Source organism: Temnothorax americanus, unplaced genomic scaffold, assembly GCF_048541705.1.
Source record: "Temnothorax americanus isolate GAGA-0224 unplaced genomic scaffold, ASM4854170v1 Scaffold30, whole genome shotgun sequence".
Classification (NCBI taxonomy): domain Eukaryota; kingdom Metazoa; phylum Arthropoda; class Insecta; order Hymenoptera; family Formicidae; genus Temnothorax; species Temnothorax americanus.
This window is the reverse complement of record NW_027509443.1, coordinates 842,673-865,754: the sequence shown is the minus strand read 5'-3', so window position 1 is coordinate 865,754 and position 23,082 is coordinate 842,673. Positions and strand designations below refer to the sequence as shown.

The following is a 23,082-nucleotide window of genomic DNA, read 5'->3' as shown; positions in this document are numbered from 1 at the left end:
CGATGATTTAACGTTTACAAGGAATTGCTATGTGCGGGAACGTCGAAGATCGATGCCGACGTGTGTCGCAGTTTTCTTGGTGCCGCGAACAGAAAAGAGTACGTTTACAAGCGATCCACGGGGAAGGTCGCGATAAATTCTGATTCTCTCTCACTTCGTCGCACCGTGGCCGATACCTCCTCGAGAGAAAGAGAGACAGGCACGAGCAGAAGCTACGATTCCGAATGCCACGGCCAGTGGGAGGATCAGCTTTGTCCCCCTTTTCTCCGTATTTTCCTGTTGCCCGCCTACCATCTTCTCCTTCGATCTCTCCTCGCTGCACTCTTTTCTCTCGCTCGACTCTCTCTCTCTTTCCCTCTCGACATGCGGATGCGCGCCGTTAGATTTATTCAAATGCGTGAATCTGCCGAGTGATTTGAAATGCCACCGCGTGTTCTCCCGTCTTTTCTCATCTTCTCTGTGTCGCGCCTTCTCTCTGAGCTCCGCGAATCTTGCGTCATTGCCAAGCGTCGTAAATGAGAGGATGCGCTTAGTGAATACGGGATAAATTCAGCAAAGAAAATTGGCTCTCTCTTTCAGAGCTATTAGTGAATTATTGAGTAGATGATGCTAATATTTTTGCTTATCTCTTTTGCTATTAATTTTATAAATTCTCGTAATTATTTATACAAAATTAATCTCTCTCTCTCTTTGTTTTTTTTGCTTTTACACAAAGGTTATATGAAATGTTAAAGAAATAGCACATGAAAATTTATATACTTTATACTAACATGTGAAAATGAATTTTTTATTGTCACGTTTCGTTTTCCCGCAATTATTCATATTTACCATTTCTCATTTTATACATGACAGTGCTACTCACTGTTAGAGGGCAATAAATGACTTTTTCCCTCTCTATTTCCTTTTGCCTTGTCTCTTATGTACTGGGAATGAAATACGATAACATGCCAAGTGAAACTCGTACGAACGATCGGAAGGATAAATTCTAACTCTTGCGGAAAGTGAATGAGAAGCCAAACTGCAGTCCGATTCTTCTCTTCTCACAGTTCTCGATAAATATAAAGCTGCATAGGAACAAGCGTCCTGTCAAAGTTTCTACATTGTTCTGTCGACCGGCGTTTTTTTCCTCCGATGAAGCAGATTCGAGGAATAAGATAAACTTTATATAGAATATGTGTTCGGAATAATCTGGGTTAACTGGCGCTTCGAAAGCTCACTCGATGATATTTTTATCAAGTCCCAGGATAGGTATATTCAATCAAAAAATTTATTTATTAACATTATATAACGCTGTTAGATATTTATTAAATTTCGAGATAATACTTTCATTATAAAAAAGAAATATTATTAATTATTTAATATAAAAGATTTAGGGCCGGTTGTTCCGCTGTTAGTAAACTAACTAATAGTTAAATCATATATATGTCTTTATTTATCCTTTACATTAGACAAAGATAGACATTTGATTTAACTATCAGTTAGCTTACCAACAGGTTGAAACAACCGGCCCTAAGTTTAGGAAATTAAACTTCAGGTATATTACTTTACTTTTCACTTCGCATATGTATGTATATATATATGCATGTGTGTAGACTTAACAGAACTTTAATTTGAGGATTACTTACAACAAAACAGAACAAATGTGATTAATTCTCGGCTAAGTGATTCATTTTGTTGATAAAATTGTCTGTTCTTTTTAGCTGAACTATTTGTTACCGTTTATCTCTCTTTCTTGTCTCCCCATGTTGGACAGTTTAAAAGAACAGAGATCTATATAATATATCTTAAAATCTTAAATTTCACAAGTAACTCATTTCATCTAGATTTCTTCAGACTTGAAAAATCTTGACGACACATAGGTTGTTACGTCAACGTATAATAAAAACGGAGCGTCAATGAGGTATCACCTTCACGCTTGGCAAAATTGAGAAAGGATAGAATTCGGTGAGATTGGAAGGCGGCGACATTCGCAGGAAAGATTAATCGCGTCGTTCGTGTCGGAGGAGTTTGGAGAGCGTAAAATCTCTTAGATCAGTAGTGGCCAACCTTTCTCTAATGCACGCCATCCATATTTCAAACGTCATTTTCGCATCGTGTTCCATCTAATGTCTTCTATAATATTATTACATTATTCGAGATTGCGAACTTGTTCGTTCTCATTTGTAATTAGGTAATTAAACGCCATTAAAAGAGCATTTCGTTGTCATTAGAGGCACGTGTTGCCGGTTGGTCACCTGTACACTTCAGAATTTGGACGTATATCCCACTTAATTCAGCTTTACGTCAAGTCGAATTCCTACACGCGATTTTACCAGCGATCTCGACGAAGAAACGCATTAGCCCTTGCAGATCCTCGCCATAGTCCACGATTGAAAATTCACGTCGCTTGATTGTGATTGAAAAAGACCCATTGTAGAAATAGTCACAGTAACAAGATTCATAATTATTTTCCGCAATCCTTATCGCCGGTTATTCGCTACACGTCCGAGTCGCGCGGGAGCGAACGAACAACAAACTCCAAATGCCGGCAATACGTAACAGCTAGTATTAATAGGTATTATTACGTGGAAAATCTGTTCCGGGCTGTCGTGCGTTTCAGGCAATTGCAGTCATCTATTTCGTTAAGCCCCTTTGACTCCCTGAAATGAATTTTACGAGATTATACGTTGCATCAGACCGCGTCTGATACGGCACATTATTGTGAACTACGTGCAAGTTTGTTCCGCCTTGATGTGGATAGTTACTTTCTTCTCTCCATTATCTCCGACCCAGGCGTAGCATCATTTACCTGATCTGCAATGAATTCTGAATGAAGAACGTTTACCGTTTACGAGAGGAAAATTTGATAGCGTGTGAAGTGAATTTTTGTGTCGATTAACTACCGAATATAAAAACACAAGGATACCCTTTTGAATATAATTAAATTCTCACATTTCGCGTTATATCAAATTACACAATATTGTTGTTTTAATATGCATTGTTTTAATATGCTTTTATTTTAATCGGATTACACGTGCCATAGAAACACATTAAGATGGCTCTAATGGTGCGTCTCCACCTGAGAGTAAGAACTCTCGAGAGCAAAAAGAAAGAGAGAGAGAGAGATACTCTCGAGAGTCTCTTTCTCTTTCTCTCTTTTTGCTCTCGAGAGTTCTTACTCGCAGGTGGACACGCATCTTAAGAAAGAAAAAATTATATCGAGTTTTCTTATCAACTCGATCCGCAATTTTCTAACCATATGTCTCGTTCGTCAGATCTGCGTAGCGTTTCTTGCGGATCACGCGATTCCTCGTTCCGCTTATCGTGGGATCTCTTATAAATAGAAGTCCGAGCGACCAAAAAGCGCGGAAGCGATAGCTCGCTGATCCTGCCCGCGCGAGTTTTACACTCGAATAATCCCGTGCCATCTTATCGGATCATTACGGAGTGCATCAGTAGCCTCGGGCGGGGTATATTCCTGGACTGATTCCTCTATCCCGCCACGACAATGAATCCTGCGCTCCGTCCTCTCCTTGGGGCTTTCTTAATGGGCATCGGGCGTCGCGTCGTGCACCAAGTTCAACGATCCGGCACCGTTACTTTTCTCGAGAGCGAGGAGACTGTGCCGATCGCGAGTTGGCGAGAATTTTTGGCTATTTTCGACTTCAAAGTCCCTCCTCTCGCGACTTCGCCCAGTCGCCTCCGGCACTCCGGCTCGTCTGGCTAGCTTTAAATGCTTTATTTTTGCGAGCGAGTCTTACGAGTCGCGAGAGTTGAAACCGGTATACCAATCAGCAATTTTCGATGCTGCGGAGATACGAGGAAAATCTGATGACGCGTTTATCGCTGGACGCGTCATCAGGCGGTCGACCGATTTTGCGCTTGCCTGAAAAAAAAAAAAAAAAATTCAGTTAAAAATGTTAAATCAATAACGAAATGTTACTCATCGATAGACGAAGAGAATCGGGCAGTCTCACTTGGCACTATAAATGCATAAAATGACGGTATAGGGTATAGGTTTTATGCCGATCGTTGCCTTTTTATTGGCAGAGACCGACACAAAGACCTTCTTGTGCGCTCACATGAATAAAAGTCGAAATATAAAATCAACGATATACTAATTTCGATCTGCGGACTCTCTATGTCGTCGATCGTGCTAACTGTAACCAGAACTTGGGAATGACCGATTGATTGGATAGGGAACAGAGACGACTCTATCATCTCGACACTGGAAAGCACGTACACGGCGCTGAAAAGCTCCACGATAGAAAACGCAAACTGCGGATCAGTCGTACCGGAATTTTTATCTCTTTGTCTTTCTCATTCCCTTTCCAACATTTTCATTACTCGTCTCTCTCAGATGAGAAAAGTTCGTCATTAACCTCCGGCGTAGCCATTGCCATTTGTCACGGTGACATCTGCCAAGGAAAAAGGTATAGAAGTAAATTTTAAGAAGAAAAAGGGAGATAGAGAGAGAGAGAGAGAGAGAGAGAGAGAGAGAGAGAGAGAGAGAGGATGATAGAAAGAGACGATGCGAAAATTTAATGATAGGTAATGAATAAATGAAAGAAAACTTGAAACATTTGTTAAGGAGACAAATAGGATAGAGGAAGACGAGTCTTCGTTTATTTTATTTGCATAAATAACAAATAAAATAAAACATAATAAAACAAACACACACACACACACACACACACACACACACACACACACACACACACACACACACACACACACACACACACACATTTTATAAAATATAATAAATATATAAAACAATTGAAAATTGTAACAATTTGAGTCTAATAATACCCAAAAATTAGAAGCAGACTTTGAAAACTGTATTATCTAATTTACGCTTAATATTAGATTCGTGAAAAGATTTAATTATTTGATTTCGATGGTTGTTCCTCGACGTGATAAATGGCGTTTGCGAAACATCTTGTACACGAGAATTTCGAGTTTGTTCGCGTCTGTAAAAAATCTCATCTAACCGGACGTGATGTCGCGACGAGTTTGGTTGCTTAGCGTCACTTTCGCGCGTCGTCTGAATTTGTCTCGTTCCGCCGTTGACCGTGATAAACACGATGTCTATTTAATAAATTGCGTCCCTGGCACGATACGCAGCGAACATAACCCGTGGAGAGTGCGATATAACATTCACGACCGGACCCGGGCCGGGGCCGGGGCCGGAACGCGATACACGCGAACGCTTCATTAATGCCGATCGAAAGTAAAGAAAATCAGTTAAATAGTGACGCACTGATTGCCGGACGCTCCGGTGCCGCCTTTCACACTCGAGCGAATGACGAACCATAATCTGCTTTTTCAAATTGCATAGCTAAGTTCGTTTTTTCGTTCGCAGAGTGACGAGAATGAAATTTGTCGGTGGTAAAAACGAAAGGGGTTTATACCATTACACTTTTACGATGAGAGCAACAATGAAAAGGGTTCGATAATAACAGTCGATCGATCGTAATCAATAATTGTCAAGGTATAGTTTCGAGAACGTTTAAATCGCATAAATGAGGAATATTTAGGCAATATTGTATGTGGACTGGGGAGATAAATATAGAATCGAACCATTTACATAATTGTTATACAAAATATTTATTTGATCAATAATAACGGAGAGAATTTTCTCTTAAAATTTACCCTGAAATTATGGTAGTTGTGGGACAACATGTGCCACCAAGAATTTTATGCAAGCTATTCTGATTAATATCCACCATAATAAAAAATATTAATATTTATTACATTAAAATATAAAATATGTTTGATTAATTTTACTAAAATATATCTAGGAAATTTCAATAATTTTTCAAAATTTACAAATCTGCTTGGTAATTTTTATCACGTTGTTTGTAAAAGGTCTTTTGTATATTTTAAAGATTTCTTGGTTGCCAAGTTGTTCCAAGTTTGTAGTGAATTTAAGGGTAACATATAACAAAAAATTTCCTCCGTGTACATTTTGCTGTTTTATGTTGTATAATCCTAATTCGTGCATGATCAAAGATACGATTCCCTAATTTATCGATATACCTTTTTCCAAGACTAATGAAGATTTAAGAAATCCGTTTTGTATGTACATTAAAAATATTAATGATATTTGTTTTATGAATTAAAACGAGAAAAATAGACGATAAATTTATTTAAATTTTAATATACCTATATGTACAATATTTGTAAAATTGTTCTAACATATTATTAAGTTTATCTTCATCAAATTTTGTCTATAAGGACAGTACAATTATTAAAACTATTTTTTTACTCATCAAAACTTTTTTATACACTCTTCACGTTAAAATAATCGATGTAATTATAATCACATTAATATTTTTAAGTGCCAACGGGACTTTATACTCTTAAATTGCCAACAGCTACATAAAACTAACTCAATATCCTCGAATCGTGACGCACCGATCCGCACCGCGATCTCGTCCGATCGTCTCACGCTTTAGAATAGAAAAGGGTTGAGGTATAATAGAGGAAAGGAAAGGAAAGGAAAGGCGGACGCGCGGCGGCGGTGGCGATTCCGTTTCGCAGACACGCCGCGTCGTAAGCCGGGAAAGCCGTAAACTGCCGTAAGAGCCGTCGACCGGCGGAATTGGCAGAGAGCATCCAGGGGAACATCAATAGTCAGCCTCGCGGGCCGTCAATCGGTCGTCGCACGTAATACACTCGCGCGCGCGAGACGCCGCCGCGCCGCGCCGCGCCGCGCCGGTTCTCGGCCGTTTCCGGCCGGGCTCGGCCGGCCGCGACCGCCAACATTGTCCCGCGTTGTCAGTCCGCGACGAGCTATCGCGGCGGGCGTTCGTCGCGTGCGCGCGCGCGGGAATTCGTACGGATATTAGCGGGAAAATGTGTGTCTCGGTTTTCGAACGGTCATCGAGCCATGGGAAAAGCGAAGTGCGCGCTGCCGCTCCCCTTTCGAATGGGGAGAAACAACGGGGGGTGTTCGTCTTCTCCTTCGAATTGAGTGATTCGCGAGTTCGATCGTTTTGAGTTCGATTGTCTCGTGCACTTCCGGCACGCGGGGACCGCTTCTTTTATATGTACGTACATCGGCACGATTGACTTCGAATCGGTGCGTGGAGAAAGGTGGAGGTAAGCACGAGGAGTTGGACGAAAAATTGCGGGGGAGTTTGTGCTTTGTGAGATATTTTATCGCCGACTCGCCCGACTCTGGGGGTCTGTCCTTTATAGCGGCACTAGCGTACACTCGTTGTACTGAAATAGATGATACTGAAATAGATATATGTTTGAAGTTTGGCGAAAACACGAGAAAAAGAAAGTTTTAGTGCGGTCCAGCGATAAAACAACAGGCCTTCTAATTCAAAGATCGATTGCGTTCATCCTTTTATCGCGTTTGTGGGAGCCTCCTGCGAAATAAGTATAAACTTTAAAACGTTTCGAATGCCGCCATTCGGTTTATATGTGCACCACATTCCACTTAAGTACGGCGCGATAAATAAATTTACGTGGACGGAAGCGTAACGTAAATCTGTCCTGTTGGAGCTTAAGCGTAATATAAATCTACCGCGTAAAAACGTCCCGTAAAATGTAACGTAGGGGACGTGCTCCAATATGTGGGGAGCAGCGGCGACGATATCGTTCCTATCGAAAACTCGCCGAATGTCATCACGGGAAATTGGGATATATTTTATTTCGAGGAAGGGGGGGGGAGGAATTTTCATTCAATCCGCACGAGATTAATGCAATTCGCGGGCCGGTATCCGACACGGGCAGCGCATGAAAGATTTGAAACTTGATATTTGCAGTATCGGATAGAAGCGATACTTGAACCATTTATTACAAGCATTCACATATATTTCGCGTATATTCTGTTTTCTAAATATTATTGAAAAAATGTAGAATGAATTAAAATCAATTAAAAGGTATAAATTGTATAAAATATGTATAGTAGTACTGTATTGTCAAAGATGTGCAGTATTGCAAATTTGCAGTATCAGATAGAAGCAATACTTGAACCATTTATTATTACAGTATTTGTATTCACCTTATTTCACGTATTCTGTTTTTTAAATATTGTTGAAAAAATATACAATGAATTAAAATGAATTAAAAGGTATATATATATATATATATATATATATATATATAAAACGCATAAAACATTGAATATATATAAAAATATTATCGAAGATGCGCAGGATTGCAAATTTTTGGTGTCAGATATAGAAGCGATACTTGAATCATTTATTACAATATTTTTATTCATATATTTCGCGTATTTTGTTTAAAATATTATATTGTCGAAAAAAATATAGAATAAAGTAAAGTAAATTAAAAAGTATAAAATGTATAAAATATGTATGGAAATATTATCTAAGATATTAAGGTTAACTTATTATAAATAGTTAAAGACTCGCGACATTCTTTACCAGATTATTATAACACTTGAGCCTTTGATTTTAATATTACAAGTTATGATTATTAAATTCATACATAACGTTATAAGCCTAGAAGCCTTGTAACATTGTTATAGCAATATTACGAGTTTATTGGTATTTATCGGAGTTTTACGACAGGCAAGGCTCCTGCTCCGAAAGGAGAATTCTTTCGTGATGATCTTGGCGAGCATTTCGACGTGAGATTTGATTCGCGAGTTGCAAAACGTGACGGCATGCTTCCGCGCGCACGGACTCGAGAGTCGAGAGCCCTCGAGCAGCCGAAGTTTCTTTCAGGCACATTCATCTCGATCGCGCGACAGCGCAACGGAAACAGGGGGAGGCAAGGGACAGCGGCGAAAAAGTCGACGGGGATATTCGGAGGTCGTTGTCGAAGGGCGCCTCTCGTATATGCTTCCATATCTAATACTTGCTTCGAAATACGGGGTCGATAATAAACGGTCCGCGGAAACGCGACTCGGCTCGCCTTTACGCCGATAAATGGTTTCGCCGAGGTGCGTATCGAGTTTCGCCGATCGAATCGAGGTCGCCGACGACTTGTTCCTAAGTCGCGAACGAGGCTTCTAGGACTCGGGCGCGAGAAGACTGGGACGGGATTATTCCGATCGTGACTTTTGATTTAATTACCGATTGGATAACTAATTGATATACCGGCTTATAATCTACAGAATAATTCGAACAATCTAATTTCACGATTGTAACTGCGTCGTGATCGAAATTTTAAAATTCTACTATCCGACTATCGCCGTACGGTCTTCATGCATATGAAAGGTCCAGAACAAGAATGAGTCTGTCATTTGTAAGGTCTGCTTCGTAGATGCGTCTGCATATTTAAAATAGATTTAAAAAATCGTCGATGTATTGTAGTATACTTTTTATTTCGAGTAACATATGTTTATACATATATGCTCGTTGTATATTATTGTATACAGGCTTTATAATACAGGTAACTGTATATTGGCCAGAAGTGTGAAGTGTGAAGTGTGAAGAGTGTCTTCTCATCTCTCTCGTTGACTTATTATACCCATTCAATTCTCATATTGGTGGATATAACATCCGTTAGGAATCTGAAGATGTTGGTAAAGGATGGTACAGAGACGCGCGAAGTCGGATTGTGCGTATAAAACGGTTAATCGAGAAATGATTTGCTGTCTGGCCGTTAGCCGACTGAATTTTTCTTCTTTCTTTGTGATACGTAAGGAGATTATTTAGAAGGAGGCAACACAAGCTGCGTTATCTCGGAATTAGCTACCCGGACGGACTGTTAGTGGTGAACGCTGCAACTCTGTCTATACACGTTTCCGGTATCCAGTAATGAATTCTAAACTCTTGGGCCATGTTGCAGCAGCATGCAGTTTGAGTTAACTAATTCCAACTTTGCAATCCGCAACACTTCGTTTGATTGTATTCTCATGCACATAGAGAAAGCGGATTTGATTAACTAAAATTGTTAATTGAAAAGATGATTAATTCCTGACCTTTCATATCTGCTTGATTTTTTTAAGTTTTATTAATTTTGAATTGATTCTCAATATTTGCAAACAATATTTAGTAATATTTTAACATTTAAAATTTGATTATGAATTTAATCATATTTACATTGATTGATAATTGTGTGTTTGCTGGTTATACATTTCTCTGTTATTACTACATAATCTTTACGCATTTGTGAAATGCAATACAATGTGAGAATCTCGTCAATGTAGCACCATCGCTGCCTACCATCACGTGCGTTTTACAAGTAAATGAAGGGCGCACTTTTGCTTCATTAATAATCCCTAATGATGCGCGTTAATAATGCGAACAAGGGTATCTTCTTTTCATCATGAACAAGTGTTTACACGTGAACTTCGACGCATTTTTGCTCGCTCGAGCATAAACGGGACGAAAAGCTATTTGCGCGGCAAATAGCTTTTGTAAAATTTTGCATAATTAAATATAAATAGTAAATAGCTGATCGGCCGGTAGATAACTAAAACGCATGGACCATCACCGCTTTGCCTTATATTCGTGCTACGCCTGTTTGCCGATCGTTTCCAGATTTGAAATTCTAGCCGCGTCGCGGTGAACGTCTCGCGAAAGTCCGACGCGACGCTATTATTCTCGGGAAAGAAAATTGCGAGCGCTTGAAACTTCTGCCGCACGAATGGCAGAATTTTTTCGAGCCCTCGCCGACTCCATGTTGTTTCGTTAATTGCGTTGTTTTGCACCGGAGTACTTTGTGATATTATGTTACTAAATCGCTCTCATTATTCCGTGGGTCAAGTCCTTCAAAGGGTTCGTGATATTTTCGATCTTTCACAATGATTACTTTTAGCACGTATGTTTTACGCAATAATGCTATTTATGAAAAAAAGTAATAAGTTTTGATGGAAGTAATTTTACTATAATCTAGACACAGTATGTTATACATAAAAATCTCAAACAAAAAAGATATTAATCTTTGAACCGTTATGAATATTGACATTCGAGATTGCAGATAAACTGATGAAATTAGAAATTTAGATTTTGCATCGTTTATTTCAGCGGCGTGATAAAACTTGAATGGGAATTATACGGCTGTTAGGTTACGATACGCTTTCCAAGGCTTTGACGATAAATGAATGAATAAACTCTTTCTCTGTCCTTGCAAATCCGCCGTGTTTTATCGTCGTCTAGCAGGACTTTTACTGTTAGATAGACATCGACTTAACTTGCGTTTCACTCCTTCAAGAAACATCACGCGATATCGTGTGCCGGTTTTTATAAAGCAAAAGCTGTTATTAAGTTTCGGAATTTTTGAATTAGATGTTTGTAGTTGCAATTTTGTTACTTATTTTGTATAAATTAGCATATTTTCTTTCAAAACATGACACGATGAATGTAACAATCAGCAATTTTGACATAATTATAGGGTCACGTTTAGTACAAAGTAAAATTCTTTTTTTTCTGAATTTACATTTTTCACAATGTGTGTTTAATATTTTGCAAACTTAACATTGTCGATATTTTTTATTTATTTTCAGTAATAACTTAATAATAAGATTCTTCACATATAACTTTTATCTAGCCAATTTTTTTATGTTTTGATAACAATTTTATACATAAAATAAAATTCTGTTGCCGATTGTTTTTCAATATATATTACGGGGACGACAAAATCTGAAAAGAAAATGTAATTCCATTATTACATTCGGGATATCTGGCTAGATCTGCAAAGAAACGAAACAATGATTTTACGACCGTGAAAAAAAGTTCAATTGCCCAACGTGGGTTCTCAAGGTAAGATGGATCGTAATAAGCCCTTGAACCTCCGGGCACGAGTCGGACTTTAAGATCGATGTCGCAAGAAACTTGTAGGTCTTTGCCCCGGAGATTGTTAAGGTTTTATTTGGTGTACTCTAGTATTGCTTATTAGGAACAACAATTTCATATAGTGTGCAATTTCACGATAACTGTATAATCCTGAAAAATAGGAGAACCTTTACAGTTATTAAAAAATTTAAGACTTATTGTTTTTTAGCACTATGTACTTTTCTTTTTTTAGAAAATAATGAAAATTTCTTGCTTATACCTTGACTTTTTACACTGTGTTTTTATGAGCATAAAACACAAAAGTACATTTTAACGTGTCGATGTTGCTTCTTTTAACTCTTTTAATATGCTACTCAGCTGGTTGTATTATGTGTGATGTTTTTTCTTTTTCTTTTTATGGTCATTTTTGTTCATTTAAAATACTATGTAAAATTGTACACATTGTCGCGTGTGTCATACATAAAGTCACAGAATAGCCTATATTCGGTGTATACGCGAGCGTATCGCGAGAGACGTCACGGATGTCACGTTTTAAAATATCTTCCACGAAATCTACACATGTGCTTCACGTAGAATACGAGTCATCGTGAGTTCCGCTGAACGAAGAGAAGGTCAGCTCCGTTTCTTACCTTTCGCTTGATCGAGCGCGAACGGAATGGTCCGCGCGCCGGAGTAGAACGCCCGGGGTCTCTGCAAACTTCTCCTTTGACTGGTATAATGTTACCCCTGCGCTTCCGTTTGATCTACAATTGGAGTTACTAAGTTCTCGGTAAAGTCCCGGCGCGGTCGCGTGAATAGGAACCGTATTGCAGTGTCATCGTCGTTCGCATCGTGGAACTTGGGAGATACCTAAGTTTGCGCTGTGTCGCATAGCGCGAACCACCGATTGTGCTCTTTCGATCGTCAGAGGACAAATTACTCGGTCGTTACTCGTTGTCGCTTTTGATCAATCTAACGTTCGGTAAGAAACATTGAGCGTAGTTCTGACGAGCGTGTGCAAGTTTTCACGACAAATTATACAGAGATTCGGATGTTCCTGATGATTACGGTCTTCTTGCGCTTGCAATTATGCCCGTTCGTCGTCGAACATCGAAAGTCGATTGTTGTACTCAACATATAGAGAAGTCCTAGGGCAGTTATTCATTCGGATGCATTATAGTTTCTAATTGTTCAACATAAAGCTAGCTTTTTATAATGTCATATTATTCTCTTTTACAGAATATGTGATATTATATTTTATATTGTTTGCTTCACAAATCTTTTGTCGTTCTCACAGAAAATCTTATACTAATACTTTTATTAAGGCGTATTATTATTACTCGTCTTGAATTAAAGATGTTTTCTTTATAGTTTAGTGAAAAATAAACTCCATATATTTGATATTTATATTTTTATTATCCATTTTTATATTTACATATTTGTGTGCAATAAAGAGTTTATTATTGATTAATTTAAGGAATTTTATAATCTAATATCTAGTTTTACGAGAGTCTCATCATGCGATTTTGTCAATTTCCTATTTCGAGGAATTATACGAGCGATATCTAAGCAACAAATTGCACGGCATCCTCGGCATCTGACAAATCTCCCTCACATTCCTGATTTAAGAAAGCACTCCGTTGAATTTGCCAGGAGGCGGCTTTCCTCTCAGCTGATTCGATCTCGCCTGCTCGTTTCTCTCCTTTCCTTCTTGCGCCTTCGACTTCTGTCTCTTCTTCGTTCACTGTGCACAACATAACATCAGGGCTGTTACACGTGTTCTCCTCGGGGCACAGACCGCATAACCGACTTACATTCAGACGCATAACGCATTTTGTAGAAGGGCGCTCTTGCGAATTTAAATTAGCATTACTTATCTACGCGGCGGCGGTGTGCATGAGTGAACCCTAAAAGTCGCGTTGCGAACTTATTATTACGCGTCTAAGACACTTCGCTTTCCTTTCCCGCGTAGGTTTAATTAACCACGTTGGTTAACCGATGAAAATTTTCACGCGGCGCAGATTTCTATGTACATACACACCACGTGTAACATTCGAAATGTTAACAATTTGGATAATAATATAAATATGTATATAGCAATGGGGAATTAACGGTGAAAATAATAATGTAATTATGTTATCCTATGTGATTACACAAATAAGTATAATTTCGAATGCTGATGCAGCATTCATTGATGCTCTCATCCCACGCTACAATTGCGTGAGTCATTTTAATTACTTCTAAATGATTCGAGCGATTCTTCTGCAGACGAAACTAGATTTTTGAAGACCGCTGTGTAGATCCGAAGATCATCGCAGCTCCAACAATCAAGGTCTTCCATCAACTCTCAAGGATTTAATTCCATCCGCCATTCGTCGGTCGGATACCACGGGCATCATTAGCGAGCACGGTAACGCCACGGTCGCGCGTACGTAATTAATAACGCGTGTCTCGACGCGCGTCCGTTCGCTCAATTATCCGTAAAGTTTGAGGCAATTATGCCGGAGCTCGAGCTATCCGGCGGCGACGGCGGCGGCGGCAAAAATAGCGAGAATGCTTGAGATCCCCTCGTGCCCGTGGTGGCGTTACGCACTGCCTCCTGCGGTCGATCGGTCGGCCGGCGGTCGTTATCGGTATCGCTGCACCTGGTATCCTTGTTCTCGCCGCGCGCGGATTCCCAGGAGCCGTCCCGCCGTCCGATGTTTACGAGGGGATCGTGGCTGTCGTAAGTAGGCACTTCGCTTCTGCCTCCCCCCGTCCCCCCAGCCGCCTCCTCTCTCCTCACATCCTCCCGCTTCTTTTCCTCTTTCTCCTCTTCCTCGTCGATTCTTTTCTCTTCGGCTTTCGCCGTGAATATAGGCAACTGTAAGGTTCTCATAGTAGCCGGAACCACGCGATCCAGATGCTCTCGCCCGATGGCCCGAGATCGCTCTCGCGCACCGCAGCGGACCTTCGTGGCCGCCTTCTCTTCCATGACCCCTGCGAAATGTCAAGGTTCGCCTGGCTCTCGCAGTTAAGTCCGGAGGACACATCAACAGCCACGGATGTATCCTAGCGGCATCCTTTCTCCGCGTCGCGGCTTTACGAGCCGGCCTTTTTTACGACACACGGGTCGCGCCCAGCCGATTCGGCCGCAATGCAACGGCTCGTCGATGCACCTGCGACCGATGGTAACGTTCTCGTGGAAGGTATATCGGATACCAATGTATGAAATTATGAAAGAAAAATTATGCAATTAAGAAATATCGAGAAAGAGTCAGGAAAATATGAAAAATTTCTAGATTTTTATGACGAATGTAAAGGTTTATTAAATTTTGATTACGTTATGTTCATAAAAAGGTTCATAGAAGGCGAATAATAAAATTATTTTTTGTTCAAAAGTTTATGAATAAATTATAATATATAAACTGGAGGTAAATTATCACTTAACTGCGTTTTTCGAGGCGTTTTCAATAGACTTCGCTATTTCTTTTAAGCAACATTCTCCGTAATGAGATAATTCGAAGATGTAGCACATCTGAAATTATAGAGAGCTATATTCGATCCTGGATCGTTTATTCACACACGATTATATAACGGATCAAGGAGATACGATAATGATCGCCGTCTGACGTTTTGAAGAGATGTTAATGCGGAGTTACGAGCGATGATCGTCGATCCCGCACGTGTAGAACATTTCGAACGAGGGAATATTTCGACAGGCTCCCATTGTTAATTTCGCAATAGTGAGCCGCTGAAGAGGCAAACTGATAGGAGATCGTTGGGTCAGAATGTGTTAATCAGAGACGTGAGAGAAAATCTTAGGTCGCTATTTTCCGCGGCGATTTCTGCGCGGTATATTTCAGCCGCAACCAATTTACGGGAAAATCGCTTTATATAATTGAAGCCTTGAAAGCCGAAGACAAATCTGCTGTCGCATGCACGTTAACGTTCTCATATGCGCAACGCATTTCTTGATGCGATAGCATCCGTCTTTCACTGTTCATATTATATATTTCGCGTTCAATGAATATAGATACGAGGGAAAATTACGATGCAATGTTTCATTTCTTCACGATTAATTAAGTTAAGTTGTACGCAAGGATATTTCTCTCATTTCCCTGCTTTTCGACTACGCCCTCACGAAAAATCTCGTGCGATTCGGTAATTTTTCTCTTTCTGTCGTACCCTTCTCTTTTTCGTCCTCGCGCGGGTTACGGAACAAGAGGGAGGAAAGGGTATAAGAGGGCAACGAATTCTACGTCGTAGTCACGAAACGCGATTACACGTTCGCCCGCCAACTTCGAACTCTGCAGGATGCGAACGACCTCTCGGCCGGTCGCTTTCCTTTTCCTCTTCTCTTCCCTTCTTTCTCACTTGCTCGCTTCTTCTCTGTTGTCTTCCTCTCCTACCTCGCCGTCTTTGCTCTTCGTGCACGCGCGGGCTCGCTCGCCCGGTATACTCTCGCGCGCGAAACCAGTTCACGCGCCGTGATCTTCGGCGCGATCGCCGCTGAAAGGAACGTGATCTTGATCTCCGCCACACGCATGCACACACGCAATAAATTTGGGCGCGATCGGCGCACGCACGTCTGCGGAAACGCGCCGGTTGTTCCCGCATTCCCGCAAATTGCCGCGGACGATCGATATAATCGACCGCGATCGGAGAATGCTCGGGGCTGATTGCGCCGATATTGCGAGCGACCAAATGCGGTCTGATCTGAAATGTAGACAACAGGCACTTCTCTCTCTTCTCCTTTATCTTTTGCGTCGTAGCCATATACTGGTACTATATTTACGACACATATAACTGTCAGATAAAAATCACACAATTATTATATAATAGATAAACAAGCAAAAGATTTTTGATTGCATGATATGATATATTTGAATATGAAGCTTACTAAAAGTATTTTCAATTTTTAGATTGAACATTTCTTCACTGATCTATTTTAATTAGCAAGTATTTTTGATAAACTAATTCTTTATTAATTACTCTTCTTTAACCGATTTAGAATTGGACTATTATGTACTACATAATTTTGCGAACGTTATGGGAATAAATTAATTTTTTCATGACATAAACAGAGAATTTATGAATTTATATGAATATCATAAATATAGTGGTCCGCCATGTTGCTAAATATTTCGAATTTTTGCGTCTTAGAAACAATTGTTAAATGAAAGGCACACTTTTTAAAGAAACAAACTGATTTTAAACAAAGATTTTATCTGTAAAAAGAGAGATTTGAAGGCTAGTAATATATTTCATTCTCACTGAATTTCTACGTGACGTAAGAATTTAATGATCTCACGAAACATCCTGGTTATCACGAACACTGGTGAAAACAGGTCAATGGCATTATATGAGAACGATTCGTAGACTGGATCGGGCGTCCTTCGTATACGTATGACTAATGATTGCGTATTAGATATTTGTCGGATATAAATATGTCGGTATTTGGCCAGTTGGTATGCGAATCTTTTATGTCAGTATCGTTAACATTTTCTTCTTTTTTTTTCGCGAAACTGGTTTTTTCGCTTTTATCTGCGAGTCCCTCGGGAAGTTGCGTCGCGTAAATACGTGCAAATAATTTATCGGTACTGGAGATAGCGGAACGCCAGTGTCATAATTCATATCTGGCTCGCGCGCGAGAACCGCGAGATAATTAATGTCTCATTCCTGTTTAACCCTTTCGCTCTCAGCCTATTTCCACTGTTTCGGCACAAAACGTTCGCACATCCACGGTTCGACGTTGTTGCGGAGAAAGAACTTTACGCGCATAACAAAAATTATATTCATATACACCAAACATAATTGTAAATCTGATAAAATTCATAAAATTAATGATTTAAAAATTAATAAAATTTAATAAACGTTTATACGAAGCGAGAAATACATTGAAAGATAACAGATCTAAGCGCACAAACGGCAGTATTTTGATCTTTTGTTCCTACATATGCCTCGTGATCGGCGAGTGGCAGTGAGAAAGTGAGTTCCTTCTTCGCGCTCTTGAACTTGAAAGATTCGTAATGACAGGTTGGCACGGGCTGGCCGCTTGCCCGAGAAAGCGAGCGCCGAGAGAACGCGCGACGCCCCGCTTTCCTTCTCGCGCGTGTCGCCTCACGCGCGTTTGACACGGTAGACTCCTTACGAACAACTTTGTCATGCTCAATGAATTCATACAAGTAGACCAGATCGAAGATTATATAGGCTCGTGCCTGCTTGTCACTTTTAATTAATTGGTACACGTGTCGACATCTCAATTCTGTGTCACGGATGTTGGAGCAATTATCGTTTAACAGAATACTCTTTTTATTTATACTTTTCAGCTATTTCTATCATATCGATAAAATTGCCAGTATAATTTTAAATTTATTTTTAGATTGGTAAAATAAGGTTTATAATACATTTTGCGAAGAAAAATTTTTTTCCCATTTAATTGTTAGTCTGTCACGAATTTAAAATAAATTTTTAATAAAAACATATTTTATCTTGTAGAATTTAAAATCGTAAAATTTTTATAATTTTAGAATAAGAAAACTTTTTTTTTCGATGATATATTTTCTGAGAAATTATATTTTTCGTATAAAAAAAACATTGTCGAAAAATACGCTTGAATCATGCATTTGGACGTAGACAAGTTATTGAAACAAAGAAAAGTTATTGAAACTATTTATAGAAGTATTTCTAATTGTAAGATTAGTTTTTAAATATTTTTTGAAGATCACATTCTTGAATGATCTTGGGTTTTAGTAGTAATATTGAACTGTGAAAAATATGAAAATAATTGGTGTTATAGAAAAAAGTCAGTTATTAATTTCACACTTATTTATGCATTATGATAATCGTTACATTATAAACGCGTCACGTGAATAGACAGTTCAGAACCGTAGATTGAAATCGATCAATTTCCGGTTCCTGTTCCGTCTTTTTATTTTCAGTCGGCAAGTAATTAAAAGCTGAGCCTAATTAGGATGGTAGAACGCGTGACTTATGGAAAAAATTGGCAGCGCGCGTCGGTGGGAGTTATTATGACGGTTATTAGCTTGGCGTGGGGCTAATTTATGAAAGCCATTAAAAACGAACGCTTGATTAAAACTCACACTGATACTTATGTTTCGTTCAGAAAGAATCGCCGTATATATATGTACTTCGCATTGCGCAAATGTATAAAATATCCTTCGGGCTTCGAAAAAAGTCCATTTAATTCTAAATGGTAGGACGCGGATTAGCGTAGTGAAAGGATGAACGCAGCGCGAGGAGCTAATTTAATCAACATGGATATGTTTTTCTTTTCTTGTGTTCTCTCCTTCTGGAGAAATGTTTCTCGGAAAAACATATACAATCTTACCTTTGTCGCATCTGAATCTTAATAATAGATTTTTCAATAAATTTAAGATTGAACTTTTTACATAAAATATATTTTTGGACTTACATTTTTTTTAAAGTTCATTAAATCTTTCATGAAAAGGAAAAAATTAGATTCTGTGGAGTGTAAAATCTATTATATCTTATATAATATTATATATTGTATGTGTAATATGGATTGGATGGAGAATCTATATCATTATGATTTTATGCGAGGAACGTAGGACACTCTGTATATCTCACATCGCACAACGGACGAAGGAACATTATTTCCAACACGCGAAAGATCCAACCGATTCTTCTCAGATGAACGAACGCGAGAGTTACCGCGTGAAATGAAAAGGTGAGACTCGCAGTGCGAAGAGGTGTACGAGGACGCGGGTTTCACGCCGAAGGGGCGAAGAATCCGTGGAAGAATTGATGCTGCACGAAAGATATATTTCCGTGAGAAAAGTTCGGTGCTCCACCGAGCGCATGTCTTATTAAGCGGGCAACGCGAGCGGAGAGGAGGACTTTGCGGTTTTCGCGCGAGAGAGTATTCAACCGAAAATGGCATTGACGCCCCGATGCCGCGGAGGCGGCGGCGGCGGCGGCGGCGGCGAGAACCTTTCCGAGGAGTTGGCGACCGAGGATGAGGGGACCAACGGGAGCAATTTCGAGCTCCTGAGCGATTCCTGCGGCGAGAGCGATATGGAGGGCCTCGACCTCTCTCTCTTCGAGCCACAGGTCGACGCCGCTTCCTGGTGCGACAGCCGCATCCATGCTGGAACTCTTCACATTTTGGTCCATTCCTGCGGTAAGCTGTGCCTCTCTGCACGATATGTATATTATATATATGTACTATATATATATGTATATATATATAATACGTAATATATCTGTTATAGATATATATCTCTCTCTTCGCTTTCCTTTAGAAATCTACCGATAGACAGGTCTAGAGCGATTACGATTCTCGGACGATGCGTAAAGATTTCTAATAGCCATTTCCTTCTGGTTCTGTTGCGAGCCGACTCTCTGTTTGCTCGGAGCTTTATAGAGATCGATCGCCACGATTTATTTTTGTTGTATTTATTATTAGTTTATGCTTTTTGTTTTTTTTCTGAAACAAGAACATTATATTTTATTCAGAAGACAATAATTATTCTCCCTTTTTCTTTCGTGATTCTAAAGTATTTTACTTCATGCGATGAGATCGAATAATTCTTAAATTATAATCTGCGAATGCTTTTCTTCGGATCAGGATCAGTAACTTGTGGCAGGATTCAGAGATCGGGCGCTAAAAACGAAAGGGACAGATGCAGAAATGTCGCGCATTATTTTATACATTCGTTTCGGCTAAAGTAACAAATGTGCGCGATCTTTTAGGATTGCGTCGTTACTCGGCAGCGCTTTGCCGTGAACTCGTACACATGTCGCCGTGTGTTCGTGCAGGACGAGGAAGCAACCATCATTTAAACGAGTATACCCGTCCTGTTTTTTTCTCTCTTTCTTTTTCTCTTTCTCTTTCTCTTCCTTTTAATCTCCAGATATGGTATTAAAGCCATATCCTGGCGCCACCCTGAGTAGCTTGCGACATGATTCTGATGCGTTCGACTAACACGTGGCGTGTGCGAGGAGAAAGCGATGCACTTGCGCCATTATTCCATGACCATAGGCCAATTGCCAATTGCTATTTCCTTCGGATAATTGCTATTAACATACAATACGACCCGCACAGCGCACGCGTCGAAAGGGATAACCTCGCTCGTGATTTACCGTCGTAAATTCATCCTCGTGGCCAAGATTAAAAGCGAATCTACACCGTTCACTTTCTACAATTATTTCGGACAATGTGAAAAAGAATAAATTAATTTTTACGGTTTCCTCAAAGATAGTAATCTGTTTTGCTTAAAAGGATTTTTTCGCGCCTTAAATTTGCAGTGTAGAGTAATTTACAAATCAAATTACTTCCGTATGTCAGTAACACGAAAAGCAATTTTATTAGTATTTATTATAATGAAGTTTTTATTTCGATTCTTTTATGACAAATTATGGAAATCCGTGGAACTACGCGGAGCTCGGCCGAGCAATCCACTTCTGACGGTGCGTTCAAATAAGAGCTCGTTCTCCCAGCGCATTTATTTCGCATTGCGTGGAGAATGAACCGTATATAAATTCGCCTTTACCACGCAATTGCGCGCGTGGGTGCAGACCGCGAAATGAAACGGCCGTCGAGCTTTTCTGAGGATTCGCTTGGTAGGCGATTGATGTTGGATATGCATCTTGACGCCACGTCCAGGAGGTATAATTGGGTAATTTAATCAAGGCAGGTCGCAGTGAATTGGATAACGTATGCACTATACGAGCTTATTAAGCCAATAGTATTAACTCGTTCACGCGAAAAGACAGCCGAGTTTTATCGTCTTTTTGGGTTCCTCTGTAAAACGCACCGTAAGACAAATTTTACACGGCTGTCCATAATTTTCAAACGTTTGCGAAAGTACGGTAGTAAAGATACATATGAGTATAGCTTACAGAGTTACTTCGTATTTTCTTAGCAATTTCTATTGAAGAGATTATCATTTATCTCTCGTAATCAATTTTTATTTCTTTTAATTAATATTTTGACAACAGAATTTTCAAATTATATTACTAATTTTTATTACATTAAAATTACAATATAATGAAATACAGTTTTGTCTCAAAATAATAATAAAGTACAACTTGCTATAGTTGTACCGCTAATGAAAATGACCTCGTTTAATACGAAATAAATTTTATGCCACCCAGTTGCTATTATCTGTGTTTCAACGTGGATATAATTCTTTTTACTTTTCGCGTGGGTGAGGACGGCAGAATGAAACGCCCGTCAAGATTTTCTCCGCATCTTCTCGGTAAAGAATTTACCTTGATGAGCGCTATAGATACGCATCCCAATACCACGTCGTAGAAATAATTGGGTAATTTAATCGGGTAGGATAGGCGTATGTCGTGGCATCTATCTATATGCATATCTACACGTATATAGATGATATTATTAACTTATTATTATCTGTGTGGAAAGATCGTGTTTCACGACCTTTATCATCCGACATACTTTGTGTACAATAGAGTACAATTTTTTATTTTTTATATGTGTTTACAGCTCACGCATATTTAAATTTCTTCAAAGAAACAGAGAGAGAGAGAGAGAGAGAGAGAGAGAGCTCTACAATATTTAAATGTATATTAAAATTATTATTCTCTTCTTTTTTTTGTGGTTGGCATTGCAAGATTTGCTATTTATATAAATAATAAGTTTTCTGGGGCAACGTTATAATAGCTAATCGACCTTGTAATACATAATTCCATCATCGTTGTTAGATATTTATAGATGTATACTGCACATTCACTACAAGATAGAATTTGATAACAGTAACGTAATCCTGACATTTCGATATTTATCATTCTTTAGCCGCTGTTATCTCGATTTTCCGTCCGGTATGGATATATATGTATATATATATGTGCACGTGTTCAGTCAGGTGTATAACGCATTTCATTCGCCGCGTACGCGAATGCTTTTCACTCGGATTAGACGGCTGCCGACCGCAGGGTGAAACCGCCTGTCAAGATTTTCTGGGGATTTTGCCGAGTTGGGAATTTTACTATGGCGCGTCCCAGATGACACGCACCTTGACGTCATGTCATAAAGATAATTGGGTGCATAGCATTATTAACTGATATGTCGGATGAACGCGCCTGTCGCGCGTCAACATGAATGGGTGCTAAATGTTAACCCGCAGTTCGTGGAATCTATACGGAAGCTAGAGATGAAAATAAGCACGTGCATCCGCATAGACTGCATAGAGTACATATCGCTCGACATATCGCATATATCTCCTCCTATTCTCTCTCTCGTATACAAAAAGGTTTAAATAAAAGATAAAGTCTGCGCAAATTTCCAGTCTTAAATTTAAAAAAATTAATTTATCAAATTAATTTATCGCGCGCGTGAAATCAAGATATCATACCTTCAATAAAGAAAAAAAGTCGCGATTACTGAGAATCACTTTCTCAGAAATCA

At 39.4% G+C, this 23,082-nt stretch overlaps 1 protein-coding gene across 1 annotated transcript in view; it reads left to right on the top strand.

Moving 5' to 3' along the window:
* Window positions 1-6,779: 6,779 nt before the first annotated feature.
* Window positions 6,780-23,082, top strand: part of LOC143900821 (uncharacterized) — a 130,322-nt gene continuing 114,019 nt past the window's right edge. Inside the window, exons 1-2 of the mRNA XM_077412559.1 lie at window positions 6,780-7,086; window positions 19,341-19,830. Of these exons, the coding sequence (XP_077268685.1) occupies window positions 19,584-19,830 (247 nt within the window). The 5' untranslated portion in view covers window positions 6,780-7,086; window positions 19,341-19,583. The remainder of the gene's footprint in view (window positions 7,087-19,340; window positions 19,831-23,082) is intronic.